Source organism: Mastacembelus armatus, chromosome 23 (genome assembly GCF_900324485.2).
Source record: "Mastacembelus armatus chromosome 23, fMasArm1.2, whole genome shotgun sequence".
Taxonomy (NCBI): domain Eukaryota; kingdom Metazoa; phylum Chordata; class Actinopteri; order Synbranchiformes; family Mastacembelidae; genus Mastacembelus; species Mastacembelus armatus.
Genome location: NC_046655.1, coordinates 9214155 through 9229768, shown reverse-complemented (window position 1 = coordinate 9229768; position 15614 = coordinate 9214155). Strand labels below are relative to the sequence as shown.

The 15614-nt window shown below is 40.7% G+C and overlaps 2 protein-coding genes across 8 annotated transcripts in view; both read left to right on the top strand.

Moving 5' to 3' along the window:
* The first annotated feature begins 37 nt into the window (after positions 1–37).
* On the top strand, positions 38–3691 carry LOC113142403 (E3 ubiquitin-protein ligase TRIM39-like). Its single transcript, XM_026327416.2, has 3 exons — positions 38–197; positions 554–621; positions 1181–3691. Exon 3 carries the CDS (start codon positions 1183–1185, stop codon positions 2983–2985), a length of 1803 nt encoding a protein of 600 aa, XP_026183201.1. The 5' UTR covers positions 38–197; positions 554–621; positions 1181–1182; the 3' UTR covers positions 2986–3691.
* A 998-nt stretch (positions 3692–4689) lies between these two features.
* LOC113141940 (ELKS/Rab6-interacting/CAST family member 1-like) overlaps positions 4690–15614 on the top strand; it is a 92683-nt gene continuing 81758 nt past the window's right edge. For 3 of the 7 annotated variants that reach the window (XM_026326611.1, XM_026326609.1, XM_026326605.1), the window contains exons 1-4: positions 4691–4911; positions 11758–12622; positions 13437–13514; positions 13783–13938. In XM_026326611.1, the coding sequence (XP_026182396.1) occupies positions 12122–12622; positions 13437–13514; positions 13783–13938 (735 nt within the window). In that variant the 5' untranslated portion in view covers positions 4691–4911; positions 11758–12121. Of the gene's footprint in view, positions 4912–4969; positions 4985–6806; positions 6892–7085; positions 7165–11757; positions 12623–13436; positions 13515–13782; positions 13939–15614 lie in introns of those variants that run through there. The other 4 variants (XM_026326606.1, XM_026326608.1, XM_026326607.1 and 1 more) reach the window with 4 other exon arrangements.

Below are 15614 nucleotides of genomic sequence, written 5' to 3'. Positions count from 1 at the left end.
GAGAGTGGATGGGAGGGAGGGATCATGTGTCATTCTCAAGAAACGAAACTACATAGACTGTCTACAGTGAAGCTTTGTCACAAACATCTCTGCAAATAAAGGTCAACTGCTCTCAACGTTTTTTTTTGAGATTTCTATGAAGATTCCAGTACTTTGGCAGACTGTGTGCTTTAGAAAAATGTTTTAGGATCGTATGGGTAAGTGCAGGTTTCAACTGATCCCAATATGAAACTATCTTTAGGCTGTTTTTTACAGTAAGGGGATATATCTCCTTATTCAGACCTTTAAAGTTGACTAATGGCACATTGATTTCATTTGAAATACTTGTTAATACTGATAAAATACTTATTTGCACATTTTTGTTTTGCTGATCAAACTGAGTATTTTATAAGCTGTGAATTTCTTACATTTATAATAATAATAATAATACTAACCCATCCTGATATAGGCTACTTAATGCTGCCTACTTCCTGTAGATCATCACACTGACATTCTGTGTCATCATGAACTGCCAATTAAGCCTAATTGTCTTTTGGTTGGTGATTGTCCGCAGGCAATTCTCCCTGTATCAGTTATCAGATGTTTGCTGGTGTAACTTCTGTGAAGGCATTGAATTTGACGGTAAGGTTGCATTGCAAGGAGAAAAACATTGGATTGAATTTAAAATGTGTGTTCTGGTGGCACCTGTGAGCAAAGAGGTTCCAAATTCGAGTCCTATGTGCCCCTAAAGCATTTCTGTTTGGGTCTTCTCTGGGCACTCTGGCTTCCTCCCACTGTCCAAACACATGTGGTTTGGGGTTAGGTTAATTGTTAACTTGCCCGTGGGTGTGTTTGTCTTGTTGTGTCAGTTGTGTCATTAGCTCCAGCCAATAAATGTGTTACATATAAAATGAGTCAGGTTCATTGTTAACTTTTGCCAGAGCTGTCAACACTGCCAGAAATTGGTTTGTTAGAATTCAGAAAGGGTCACAAACTAGAAAATTACTATACAGGTTACAGTACAGATGTTCTGTCAACAAAGTAGGCTATTGCACACTGAATCAGAAGTATACCTACAGCAACATGGATCCTTCCTAATTTTCCAAAAGCAGCTTCTTATATGAAGAAATCCTTTTTTTAAAAATATTTTTTGGGTCTGAAATTGAAAACTGTAACAACCAACTCCTCTCCTCTCATCCAGACATGGCCTCAGCCAGCAGCCTCCCGTGTGATGAACAGTTCCTGTGTTCAATCTGCCTTGGTGATTTCAATGAGCCTGTCTCTACTCCATGTGGACACAACTACTGTAAGGCTTGTATCACAGGGTACTGGGCCAGCAGTGGCCGGGCAGAGTGTCCCCTCTGTAAAAAAAAGTTCCACAGGAGACCACAGCTTCAGGTCAACACAGAGTTCAGAGATATGGTGGAACATTTCCACAGCATGAGGGTGAAGGGGGAAGATAAGATTCCTGCTAAACAAGGAGAGGTGCCCTGTGATATCTGTCTGGGGCCAAAGCTCAAGGCCCAGAAAACCTGTCTGGTGTGTATGGCCTCGTACTGTCAGTCTCACCTGGAGCCTCATCAGAGAGTCCCAACCCTTAAGAAGCACAAACTGATCGACCCTGTGTCAGACCTTGAGGACAGGGTGTGTAAGAAGCACGACAAGATGTTCGAATTCTACTGTCACGAAGACCAGACGTGCGTTTGTTTCATGTGCTTGATAGATGACCATGCCACACATGAAACCATTCCGTTAGAGAAAGCATTCAGAGACAGGAAAGATGTGATGGACAATGTGATGTCAGAAATAAAAATGATGGAAAACACTAAATCCAAAAGGATAAAGGAAATCAAATGCTTAGTTAAACAAAGCAAGAAAGAGTCAGAGAAGGAGGTACAAGATATTACTGAGGTTTTAACAGCTCCATTGGCCTTGTTGAACAGAAACAAAGTTGAACTGCTTGAGATGATCCAGGAGAAGCAGAAAGTGGCAGATAGGCAGACTGAAGCCCATGTAACGCAGCTGGAGCAAGATGTTGCTGAGTTGACGAGGAGGAGATCTGAACTGGAGCAACTTTTAAAAACAGAAGACCACCTCCGTCTCCTGCAGAAGTGGCCATCCCTCTGCTCCCCCGGACACCTATTTGACACCTATCTGACAGAAGACCTGTCTGAAATCAGTCGACAGAGTTACTTGGGAATGGTGAAAAAAGCAGTGGCTAAGATGGAAAAGACACTAAGCAATGAGATGGAGAAGCTCACTCTTAAAGTCAGGTTTTCTGATGGCTGTGACACCACTGAGCAGCTGGAAGCAGCTGAAGAACCGGAGACAGATGTGTTTAATAATGAAGTGTGGACTCCACCTCAGGACAAGCTGATGATGATTCAGCAGTGTGACGCAGTGGATGTGACTTTGGATGCCTACACAGCCCATTCCAAACTCAGTGTATCTGAGGATGGGAAACAACTCAGCTTTCATGAAGCACAACTGTTATTTCCTCCTTTATTTGGGAACAGATTTCAAAATCAAACCTTAGTCCTGGGGAAAGATGGCTTTTCCTCTGGCAGGTTCTACTATGAGGTGCAGGTCGATGGAAGTCAGTGGTGGGTATTGGGGGTGGTCAAAGAGCCCATTAACAGAGAGGTGTTTTTCTTTCCCGGAACTGAGGAAGGAGGATGGACATTTGGCTACTGTGGATCTGGACACATTTTTTTTTCTTCTGATGCTAATTTTCCCCTGTATGTGTGGCCAATCCCCAGGACAGTTGGTGTGTTTGTTGATTATGAGAAGGGAGAAGTCTCTTGCTACAATGTAGACACCAGAACACTGATATACTCCTTCACACGATGTACCTTCACACAGACAGTACCACCACTAAAAGCTTTTCTCTATTCTATGGTTGGCACTTCTTTAAGCAGCAGACCAAAGCTTTACCCGATTTTTGGTATTTTTGGGGATGTGTATAACAACAGACTTCAAATCACACCTGTGGGTCATGCAACTTAAGATGCCACATATGTCAGGGAAGATTTGGAAGTACTGCTAAAAGGATTTTCTTCCTTTGTTAGTATACGCATTATTGGAATATATATTTATTGCAGCAAAGACCTATTAATTCAGGGTCAGCAGAAGTAGTAGCAGCATCACATATTACAAAAGGACAATTGAAACTAATTGTGTAGCATGTAGCCGATTGTTTTCTAGCATAAGTCAAACGTATTTGGACTTTATTGTTAGTTGATGACGAAGTGCATTCCCTTTTAGTGAGAAAAGTTAAGGTCCTGTGCATACATCACCTGTATCTGACCAGAAGGTGGCACCAGAGTACTTGCCTGTTTTTAAGAGAAGCAACATAGAAACAAGAAGAAATGGACAGTGGCATCATGGGACCTAATTTCAATTTAATAGCTATTTCATTACACACCAAGTGTCAGTTATTACGTGTATCATGCAACTGGTATGTATTAAACTTCTGTTTTTTTTCCAGATTACAGTCCTTTTGAAATGGCAAGTGTCAGTGTGTTTGGGTAATGTGTTGCAGAAAGCCCTTTTCATCTGCTACCTGCATATTTAAGACACTTTACTAGTGTCATGATCCAAGTCCCTGATTGGATTTATGAAGGTAAAGAGAAGTTTGCAGCAGTTTTTAAAACTTTGTTACAAACAACCAAATAAAACTGTAAAAATTCTCACAAGTTAATAGAAACTTTCAGAGGGAAGCACTGGTCCATAACTCCTGATGTGTTTTTCTCAAGAGGAACTTTAGCCAACAAACTATTTATACCTCAGCTGTCTGACTTACTGGCGCCCAGGGAACTGGGACACTGTGTGTGTGTGTGTGTGTGTGTGTGTGTATTTGGTCAGTGTCTAGTTGGAAAAAATTCTTTAGGATGACAAAGAGAGACCTTTTAGATCAGAAGATATTACATGATCTATGAAATATGCCACATACTGTAGTCTGATGTAATGTAGGTCATTCATTCAGCAAACACAGACTGGCAGTGAAGCGTAAACACGCCATAGGTCCTAATATGACAATGCTTGGATGCAGAACGAACATAAGCATCACATTTAGAGTGAAATATCTCCTAAGTATAAGTGAACAAATAAAATAAATGCTAATAAATAATCTAATCTGCTTAATATTAGGCTACAACAAATCAGACTTACTCAGATATGCTTGCCAGATAGCTTAGAGCCATGACACATCTACACTTGATTGATTTTTTATTGCTTTATGCAAATCATAAAACTTGTACTGATGCATGTAGCTCACTGATGTTTGGATGGAAACTGGGTGATTGCCTCCATGTGATGAACTCAATACACATCCTACAGTAACTGTTGATATGTGGCTACAGTAGGAGACTTACTGTTTTTACAGTTAAGTTACTTTACAAATTAAGATTTTACAAATTAAGATTTTACACACAGAACAGTGAGCTAATCAACTCATGTATTTAAGATCAGAACAGAAAAACCCAATAAAATAAAATATAGTGAAGGCTTCTTTGATTATTTCATCGCTAAACATTCACATAAACTGACCATAATAGAAATAAATAATCAAATGACTTTTATTTTGAAAATGACAAGCTGATGAGTGGAAAATGTGAATCATTTTATATTAAAAGGATTAATTTCGACATTTTGACTTTTAAGAATAGATTAACGTGCACGCGCCTTAGCTTGGAGGGCGAATGTGTGTGTGTGTGTGGGGGGGGGGTACGCCTCGGGAACGCGCGCTCCACCGTGTTGACGTCACGGAAGCGCCCGAGTAGGGAAGCCACCAGGAGGAGAGCTGGCAGACGGAAAAGAGGGAAAGACAGCGGAGAGAGACGGCTACAGGACGGAGACACGGCGTTTCACCGCGGCTACGTTACGAAACGTCACCCTGAGGTTTGACAGCAGGAGAAGAACTGAAGCGGAAAGGTGACCGGCCTGTTTCTGTGTTTTCTTTTTTTGTTATATCACAACCGAGGGCAGTAACGTTAACAGAGCCGCAGTGAGTAACAACTTAGCTGGCTGTAGTGTGAGTGTGAGTGCGTGCGTGTACGTCCGTCCGTCCATGCGTGCGTCTGTCTGTCTGTCTATCTATCTGTCTGTCTCTGTCTATCTATCTGTCTGTGTGTCTGTCTATGTGTGTCTGTCTATCTGTGTGTGTGTGTTTGCTATAGGTCATGTTGGCCACCCCTCAGTTAACCCCGCATGTGTGCTGTCCGTGAGTGCGTGCATGCATGTGCGTGTGCGTGAGCGTCGCTGCAGCCACGTTTGACGACCAACAGGGACATGAGCAATAACATAATTAAAATTTAAAGGCCGCTCAGGTGCAGCAGCTTCAGGTCAGCTGTGACACCCACAGGGCTCTGCTCAGTTTCAGCCTGAGGGGAACAGTGGACGTGTTTTTTGTTTTGTTCTTTTTTTTTTTGAGCCAGGCTGAGTTACATGCTGTATTTGTTTATTTATTTTTATTTTATTATTTATTTATTTATTTTGCGGGAGACAATCGACAATGCGAGCTCATTCAACAAGGCTTCCTCCAGTTTTGTTCAATAAACCAATTGTAGCTGCACAGCCAGAGGCTTAATTTCCCTGAATTACAGGGTAATGACAGAGGGTCTTGTCTGTGTTCCTCTAAATGCGATTATCAATCTGTTCTCTGTGTTGCAGGCGGCACATGAAGTGCTGCTGTCAGTCCTGTATCCTCAAGGCTCCATAAATGCTCTGATATTCTTCTAATTTTTCTTCACAGCGCCACTTCAGTGACCTTATCGTACTTTATAGTAGGTTTATCCCCTGCGGTGTTAATAATACTCCCTTAGGGACTTCGAGTGTGCCTGTGGAAGTCAGTATTAAATGTGTGTTTCATCTCTCGGCTTCAGATTCTGTTGTGAGGTTTCAGACAGACCCACTCAAGTTCTTCATTCCGGTTTGTGTGTTCTGAAGTTTTCAAGGGCACAAACCTGCGCACAAAACCACGTTTTCGCTGCTGTTCTAGCCGCACAGGACTGTCAGCAGCCAGTCGAGATTAAGATCAACAGTGATGACAATGTATTTGCGAACAGAATCAACTGGAGCAAAACATGGATCAGATACGATCGTGTTGATGAAGGCGGGGAGGTGAAATCTGCTGCGTGTGTTTTGCAGTGCACGGGGTGGAGGGAAGGACGCCGTGATTTCCTCGGTGTTCCCTCCCACAGCTCCATTTCTTTGCACCGCCCCTCCTTCGGGAGCACCGAGTCAGGGAACTGAGCTGCTTCCTTCCACTGAGCTCATTGTAAACACTGGACATATTTAAATGCCCGAGCTCTGCACACAGCAGTCTGCATTTGTGGAAAACTTTATTTTACCACTATATTATTTGGTTTAGATTTGGTTTAGTGACATCAGAGGTTTGTCTTAAGGGTTCAGTTTAGTTTGCAACAGGGAGAACTTGACCTGACAAAGATATTAGATATTTTAAATAATTTCCCAGAATTCACTTTTATCATCTAATCTATCTAATCTTTGAGGCCTTGTTTACTATTTATTTATTCATTTATTTATTCAAGTTTTATCATTTTCCAAGGGGTAGGGTTTTTTTTTATCTGAGATAAGAGGAGCATGATAGATAGATAGAAAGATAGATGGATAGACAGATAGATAGATAAATGTTCCAGGGGATGTTTCACCTTCTCTACTTGTTTCATTCTGATTTAACTTGACAAGTTAACTGTATAAGTGTATTCCTCTTTACAAGACGAGCCCGAGGGAGGTACAGTCTCACTTTCTCTTCCATTTACTACAAGACACCTGAAGCAGTTTTGTGCTTGTCTGCCTTGTGTGTTAGTTGTTGAACCTCATCGTTTACGTTTTCCGTATTTGTCATGTGGGCTGCAGAAGCAAAGATTAGACAAGTCTGCGCGTCTGCATGTACGTAACATCATTGTACTTTGTTCGCATTAGTGTGTTTATGTACATGGATGTGTGTGAGTCATGGAGTGTGTGTGGAATCCTGATTGTGTGCGCGATTTGTTTGTCCAACCTGCATCTCGGATTAATTTCCTGTGGTACACAATAGGCTGGAGCTGATGCTATCTCTCTCTTATCACTGTTGTGCTTTCCAGTGTCTGAACCATATTATATGGCTTATCGAAGATAGGACCGGTGGCACAGAGTGAAGTTACAAGTAGTGCAGCCACTCTGGTGAGCCAAAATCTCTATCTTGCCCAGACATCTTCTGCCTAACACAGAATTCACTGTCACAGCCTGCTAATATTTTCTCCCAAGTGTAATCAGGTGTCTCAGTTAATTGAAAAAAAAAAAAACTTTCATTGCAGTTTTGGCTTTTTCAGTATCCTTGTGTGCACGATTGCATCATTGTTCTATTAATGGTTTGAAAAATGTGAAAACTAATTAAATGATAGATTAAAAAACTCTCTAAAATTCACAATTTAGTTAAAACTGTATGAATCAGCACAAATCTGTCATTATATCAGGCCCTGACATGAAGACAGTAGCTGTCTGTGCTGTATGTGGTACCAAGTCAAACCGCTAATAATGCAGCACTCTAAACCAAACAGCAGCGTTTCATGAGCTGTGATGGTGCTAAATAAATCCTAGTAATTACAAATGCATCACTGCAAGTGACCTAAAGTCTATATTTTTCTCCTGAAAGTACAATTTTGAATTATATGGAAACTATGGGTAAAAATCATTCACTTTTCTTTGCATGCACAATGTTAAGAAAAAATGATTTATCACCTCAAGTCCTGCTGAATTTAAGCAAGCTGGAGAGATCTCTAAAGTTGTTTAAGGGTAAATTATAGATGCCTGAAATTCAGTAACAGAGGATTTGAGCAGTTGTTTCTTGATGTTTATGCATCAGTAGAAACAACACAAAGCAGGAATTTGTTTTGTTTTTTGTTTTGCAAGCTCTTCCCATGTATCTTGATTGTCTGCACATGTCACTGTGTCTTTTGAGTTCTCTGATATACTCAGTATACCAGCTGCTGTATATGTTAAAGAGCCTGATCTAGTGAACTGCTGGGCATTAGTTTAAACCTTCGGACAGACCAGGTGCAGAATGAGTATAACTGCTTCCCTCAGCGTTGGCTGTCGAGTTGACTTTCAGTGAGATGTGTAACCCCAGACAGCACCAGTGAGTCCTCTCAAGCCCCATCACATCACAACAGGCCTAACAGGAACAGGCAGTAATGGAGAATAATAATATTCAAGATGAGTATAATGTGTTTTCATGAGCCTAGATCCCCAGGCAAGGGACGAACTTCGTCAAAATCGGCTCCCATGCTAAAACACCAGCCGGCTAAGTATAGGTTGAGTGGTGTGTTGCATTGTGCAGCGTGATAGACGGATGTTCGGTTGTCACATAAATAGACCATGTTGAACACCTCCAGGAATGCTGATGGAGAAAGAGAGAGCCTGTGAGAGGAAGTGGAAGCATTAGGGAGACAAGTGAGAGTCAGAAAGGGAAAGGGGGGATTAGAGGTAGTAGGAAATGAGGACTAATTGAGTGTATTTGTGAAGCAGTTATGCTACCTCATGCTTCATTCCCTTCACTCCTGTGTTGTTTCGGGATCAGTTTCAATAGAAACTTTGGTGGTTGTGAAGCATTTTGTGGCTGATTGTTTACTGTATGTTTTCTTTTTTTGGATTGCAATCCTAATTTTACAACACAGAAATTATTAGTATGATTACAGCTGAAGTAATTAAATGAGTAGTCATATTTTCTGTTTTGGTTTTTCTTTTGTTTTTAATCTTAATTTTTCGTCCTTGCATAAATCCTTTGACCGTCGTTCCAAAGTGCAGATTTATTTAACAGTGTGTTAGGTCCATGTAGATTTGTTAGCTTGAGGTTATTGTTGGTTGCATCTGACATTCAGCGCTGTTTGCAGTCCCTCACCCAGCCCTCTCAGTCTAAATCAGACACAAATAAAATCTCAACCTACGGGACACACTGGTTTATTCATGTGACCCTTAGACTTGAACTACAGACAGCAGGGTCTGTGGAGGTCCGCGAGCCAATAAAAATAAAAAGACGTGTGTGTTTAGCTGTTTGATAGATGGGTGACCTGTCAAGGGTATACCACTCTTCTTGCCCAATGCATGCTGGGGTTGGCTCCTGCACCCTGCAACCCTGAACAGAAAAAGCAGTTCAGAAGTTGATGGATGTGTGTATTTATTGTCCTGTATATCAGTCACCCAGGAAAAATAATGTTACTGCTAATTTGTGATATTTAGATTGTTGCTGTTGGACAGTGGCAGCCTTCTGCTTACTGAGCTGACTGAGCAGAGTTTGTGTATGTCCTCTGGGAACATATGAGCGGGGGAAGTGATTGTTCTCTGGCTATGTCGGATAAAGAGCTTTTTTTGATAAATGCTTAACTAACTTACATTATACTGGGAATTGAAACATGAGTTTATCATTATCTACAGGTCAGCAGGTCCAGAGGGGAGGAGGAGGAAAACCCCGCCCACCCTTCAATGCATCCATGCTCTCACTGTCACATATTGGCCTCAAATGAAACATTAGATGTGTGTATGTTGTTAGTGGCTGTATGAAAGCATGTCCCTTTGCTAGAGGCAGGGTCCTGGCCTCATTCTGTCCAGGTGGATGATCTTTCTCGCCCAAGGGCAGATAGAGCAGATGGCCCCTGTTTACATTTGAGTGTGTGCGGCTGTAACTAACTGTTTGTCAGTAACTGCTCCCTGGTCAAAGATCACTGCTTAGCAGAAGATCATATGGGAATATACATTACCGCAGGGCTGTTAAAGGTCCAGGCAAACAGGGCAGGTAGAATAAAAAGGGTTGATCCAAGGGCTGCACACTATATCTGAAATGTTACCAACATGAAGTTAGCCATTTTCCACACTCTATGGACAAAATACTAGTATAATCTTCTTTTTTTACTGAAGCTAAGACAATTTGAGGCTTAATCGTCCTCATTCAGCAGTTTCTCTATGGTGGCATATTGTGAATTATAAAATAATGGCACAAAATAAATATAAATTCTTATGTCACTAATGTTACAAGCAAGCAGTATTAAACTGTTTGAATCTACTGCCACATTAAATAAGCTTGATTGTAAATAGTTCTGCACTCTTAAGATTTATCATGTATATATAGAAAGTAACTTAAATAAATATATGTATGTATATATATATATATATATATATATATGTATATATAGAAGAAACAAGCCAGAGAAAAACCTATGAAGCAGCTGAGTTTAGGTTGTTTTAACAGGGGGAGGGTGTGGATCAGATGGTCAGTGTGTGTGTGTGTGTGTGTGTGTGTGTGTGTGTGTGTGTGTGTGTGTGTGTGTGTGTACGTGTATATGTGTATATGTGTGTGTGGGTGTGTGTCCAGTGGGTCATGTGTCCACTGACCTGATGATGACATCACCATCTCCAAGGATACCCGACTGAATGATGACTATTGCCCAGCTGGCCATTGATTTTTAAATATCTGTAACTAGCTGTCTTTATCCAGTGCAGTACCTGTCTCCAGATGTAACACCTCTAGTTGCACGCTTGGTATATTAACCCCATATTTCGAATTTCTACCTTGACAAGTATAAGAATCTGAAATGTACTTCTCCTTTCAAAGCGCTGTGCTGATGTGCAGTGCATAGGTGACAGTGAGTAGTTCAGGGGGCCTAGGAGATTAGAGAACTTGCCGAGAAAAAGAAATCTCAGCAGACTCTGAGGCAACATGTGTTATCCTGCGCTCAATCTATGAAAAAGACTGTAAAATGATACTGATTGAACCTTTAAATTGAGTACACAGAAGGGTGTGATAGGAATGACAATTTTTAAAATTATTTTCACAGCTTTGTTAATTACAATGTTCTTTTGATCTGATTAACGTAATAAGATTTAGTTGGATTTTTTTTTTACCAGACTGGAAAACATGACAGAACAGCTTTTCATGGTGTTTATTTGACATTTAGAATTACAGTGTACATTTATTGTATCTGGCATCTACTGCAGCTGATCTTTCTGTTCTGTGTGACTCATGATTAACAGATACAGAACAGATGGGCATTTATTATTTTTTAATTTTAGACTTTCTTCCCATCTTGTTATTGCAGAATAACTTGGATAAATAATGATCTTTTATTCACTGAATTTAAAAAGTCATAAGTTATTCTATTTTTAATAGCTCTGTCTAAAATTAAGTCAGCTGATTGAACATTAGCAGCCAGTGCTATTAGGACAGAGTGTGATCGGGAGAAGAAGGTGTAATGGATGGTGCAGGGACAAAGCAGCCTGTGTGATCATATGAAGTGACACATTGTGCCTGTGGCAGAGTATGTTGATGAAGCCAAAGCTTTTGGACTGTATGTGGACTGAAGATATCAGGATCCATGTAAACATTTTGACCAATAAGCCTTTTGTTACACCTTCCGGCTGCTTAGTGAGGCAATGATTATTTTTATTATTAACACTTTCTAAAACTATCATTTCGCCCATAAAGTGTCAAGTCCCTATTACAAGTGGCTGTTTAAGTAAAGAAATCTTCAAGCTGTGGTCAGTTTGCAGATTTGACCAAATGTGTGACTTTATTTGTTTTACTGATCACTTATGTTCATTAACTACTGTGTTTAATGTCCTCCTGTTTTCATCTTAATGGCACAACGTTAACACTATACACTAGTGTATTTTTTGAATAGGTTCATTGGATGGTAAAAATCCAGTATATGCCTTTTACCTTAAGTGCAGTATATCTTTGCTCCATTGATCACTAATTCTCTCTGTTTCTCCTTATCTTTCTAGGTGATCCCATCATCCCAGGCCTTCTTTTATCTAAAGGGATGCCCTATTGATTACTGTTTTCTAACAAAGCCCATGGATTACAGTGAGGGTGCTGAAAAGGGCTTAATCACAGTAATGCCGACACTGTATGAAGATATTTCAAGTCAAGGAGGACTACATTAGAAGACTGATGGGAGTTTGTATTTTCAGCTGTTAGATTTAGTATTTCAGATTTTGTTCCTGGCAACCCATCAAACACTGAGCTCTGTGTTCTCTAAGGAGAAGCTTCTCAGGGCATCAGCTAACTATATGGACTCTTGTATCTTCCTGCATTTTTGATTGATTTATTGAGTTGACCCAGACACTCTCAACATACTGTCTCACCATGTACGGCAGCTCACGTTCTGTCTCAAAGCTGGATGTTGTTGGATCCAATGGTAACGGGTCAGTGTCTGGGAGTCCTGGTAGATCCCCACGCCTCCCTCGCTCCCCACGCCTTGGACACCGGAGAAACAGCAGCAGCAGCTCCACTGGTGGACTTACTGGCTCTGGTAAAACCCTGTCCATGGAGAATATTCAGTCTCTTAATGCTGCCTACGCCACTGGTGGTCCTATGTACTTCACTGACACAGCTGAAGACCCTGTTGGCATTGGCAGTTTGGGCAGTGGGTTGAATCCCTCACTGCCCAAAAGCACAATGACATTGGGCAGAGCTGGGGCCAGGGTCCCGTATGGGGTCAGGGCGGCCATTATGGGGAGCAGTCCTAATATAAACGCTGGAGGGGGAGGTGGTGGAGCGATCATGCCCAGTGATGCAATAGCATTTGGAGGGGAGCTGCAAAACCAGCCTCCACAGGCGGCTACTGTGCCCCACTCCATGAGACAGGTACGGCACTGTGGTGGTTTCTTCTTTTATTGCTTTAAAATTGAATTCATCATGAAAAAAATTATATATATATATATATATATATTATTAGTAATTATTAGTTCTGTGTTGCCATCTAAGTGGTTAAGGTTAATGTTTTCTTCTGAGGTCATCCTTTAACTAACTAACTGACATAAAAGCTGTGTGGGTGTTCATACAGCATGTTTAAATAGACTAAGGTCTGCCCTCCCACTCCTTCTGCACCATTAGTCATAACCTGAAATCTCATCTCTGCAAGATATATCACTCATCCTCTCCCATACCTCCAGCCTCCATTTGCTTCTAATAATTTCTTACACACAAAAAACCCTTTCTTCATTGCTTATTTTCCCTTATTTCCCTTTACAAGCCTACCACTATCATATGTTACATCCACATGTTTGTTTATTGTTAGGATGCAACTACTCCAAAGCTGAACTCCCATATTTATCATACTGTGTCTTTGCAGTTGCACAGCTGTAAGACACTGGCAGCTAGATACCTAAAATAAGTTTTTTGAAACCAGAGCGGACTTGTTTAAAAATACATCCAAAATATTTTTAATTCAGTAATATACTTCTATTCTGGTATCAGGAGGAATTAAACATTTATACGGTGAGCACCTTGTGTAAAAGTTAGGTCTGTGCTGGATGAAGAAAGTGTGTGTATAAATAAACAAAAATAATAAATAAATAAACACTTGATTTGGCATATGTGCATAATTGTACATTTATTTAGTCCCAGCAATGTCAGTTCAAATATTTTAGAATTGTCCTGTGTATGTGTGTTTTACCAGGTTAGAGATGGTGCCATGTCTGACCTACAGACACAACTGAGAGAAGTGCTGAGAGAGAATGAACTACTACGCAGAGAAGTAAGGACACCAGCACACATACTGTACACACTTCTAAAAGGAAAGAGCATGATACATGTGTGGAACTCTTATAGAACATTTGATATTTACAGTTTTGTCATTGTGTTTGTTCATTTCATGAGAATTCTTTAGTTGTAAGGAAAACTAAAATCAAGTGAATCACACAAGTGATATGACCATACGACCATGAGTGAAGGAGAGGAAACATCCCAGTGAACTTGACAGGTATTATAGTCACAATGTTTGATGCTGTTTGATGTTCTTGTAGCTGGAGGCTAAAGAGTCCAAGCTGAGCTCTTCTATGAACTCCATCAAGACATTTTGGAGTCCAGAGCTGAAGAAAGAGAGAGCCCTCAGGAAGGATGAAGCCACAAAAATTAGCATGTGGAAGGAGCAGTACAGAGTGGCACAAGAGGAAGCTCAGGTACGGAAAAGATGTATATGCATATTTGTGTGGGGAGTGAGACGTTCACTGTAATCTGTTGTTCAGGGTTTGGTTAAATTCATCATCATTGAGGAAAATCATAAAATTGAAGTCAAAATTGAAAATGATCTTTTTCCCAAACCCTGCAATGAAATGACTGCCTATAATAAAGTTGTTCTACCCAGTTTTTTTTATGGAAAAATGTAGGGAGCAGCTCAAAGGAGGAGCATATCCTTATAATTTTATGGAGTGTTGTTGTGGATTTGCCTTGCTGCTGTTAGGCGGCTTAGAAGACGGGTAAACAGAAGAAGCAGGCTCCCTGGTTGGGGACTCCCAGCTGTCTGTTGGTTCAGAAGCCATCTGGATGAGTCGGAGACACAGCTAGTCTGGCAGGAGGCTTGAATATTACACAAGACCTGCCCACATACACACTCACTTGCTGCCTCTCGGTGTCTCTTTTATGCACTGTCATTGTGAAACCCATGTAAAAGTGTTCAGCCATCACCCCCAAATTTTTTAAATTAATTTAAAACATTTTTAAATTAATTTAAAAAATTTTGATTTCTATTTTGGTTATGAACACATTCTCTCACATTAGCTCTGCATAGGTGAGTTTTTGTGATTCTAATATAGAAAAAATATGTGGGACAACAACAGCTCTTCAGGTTGTAAAATTATATCACCAGACATTCACTCACTTTCTGTGAAAATATATATCCAGCTTTTTTGTGAGCATGTGCAGCATGTGAGTGTCTTTGTGTATGGATCCATAATTCATTTGCTAAGTATGTGTCTTGTGTGTGCAGTTATTCACAGTGATGCTGTGTGTGAGAGAACAAAGGAACAGATGAGAAGTTGATCAATCAATCATGTATTTGTCTGGCAGCAAGCACTAGAAAAATCCTCAGTTGCCTTCACACATGCACACACAGTGTACTGTCCTCCATGGGAGTGTGGGTGCTTTTGTAGTGAGTGAATACACATGTTAAGACATGTAAGAATATCTTCTGTTCTGCAATATGGGCTGTGCTGTCTTTCTTAATTTCTTTCATTCTGTTTCCTTCAGACAAATCACACGCTTTTCACTTAAGGCATCTTTTTCATTTCCTGCTCCCATTATCCCTTCTTCTTCCTTCTTTTAAATCTCTCTTTTATTTATTCAACTCTGGATTTTCCCCATTCCCTCACTCCCTTTTTGTCTCTTCTTTCTCATTCTCCTTCTCTTCTTCTATTTCTGTCATCACATGGTGAGTCAGCGCTCACTTTCTCTCTCCTCTCCTCCCTCCCTCCTACCTTCCCTCTGCTTTCTCTGCCTTTGCCATCTTCTTGGTGTTAGAAATTGAATTAAGTTACCTCCCAGTAATTTTGGGATATGTGCACACAGCCGCACATACCCACACATGCACGCTGGGTCACGTCCCTGCTGAGGTATGCACATCTCTCCACCCTCTGTTCCTCCTCCCTCCTTCTTTCCTCCACACTTTCTCAGTTATTCACCTACTCCTTCATGCATGGCTCACTATCATCTCCTCTGTTCTGCACACATCTGTCTTAATTTTGCTGCCTTGCTTGCTTCCTTTTTGTACTTCCTCTGGATGACTCCTTACCTCTCATATCACTACAATGTGCCACTATAGATTTGAAACCAATAGCAAACACTGATATCAGACACAGGT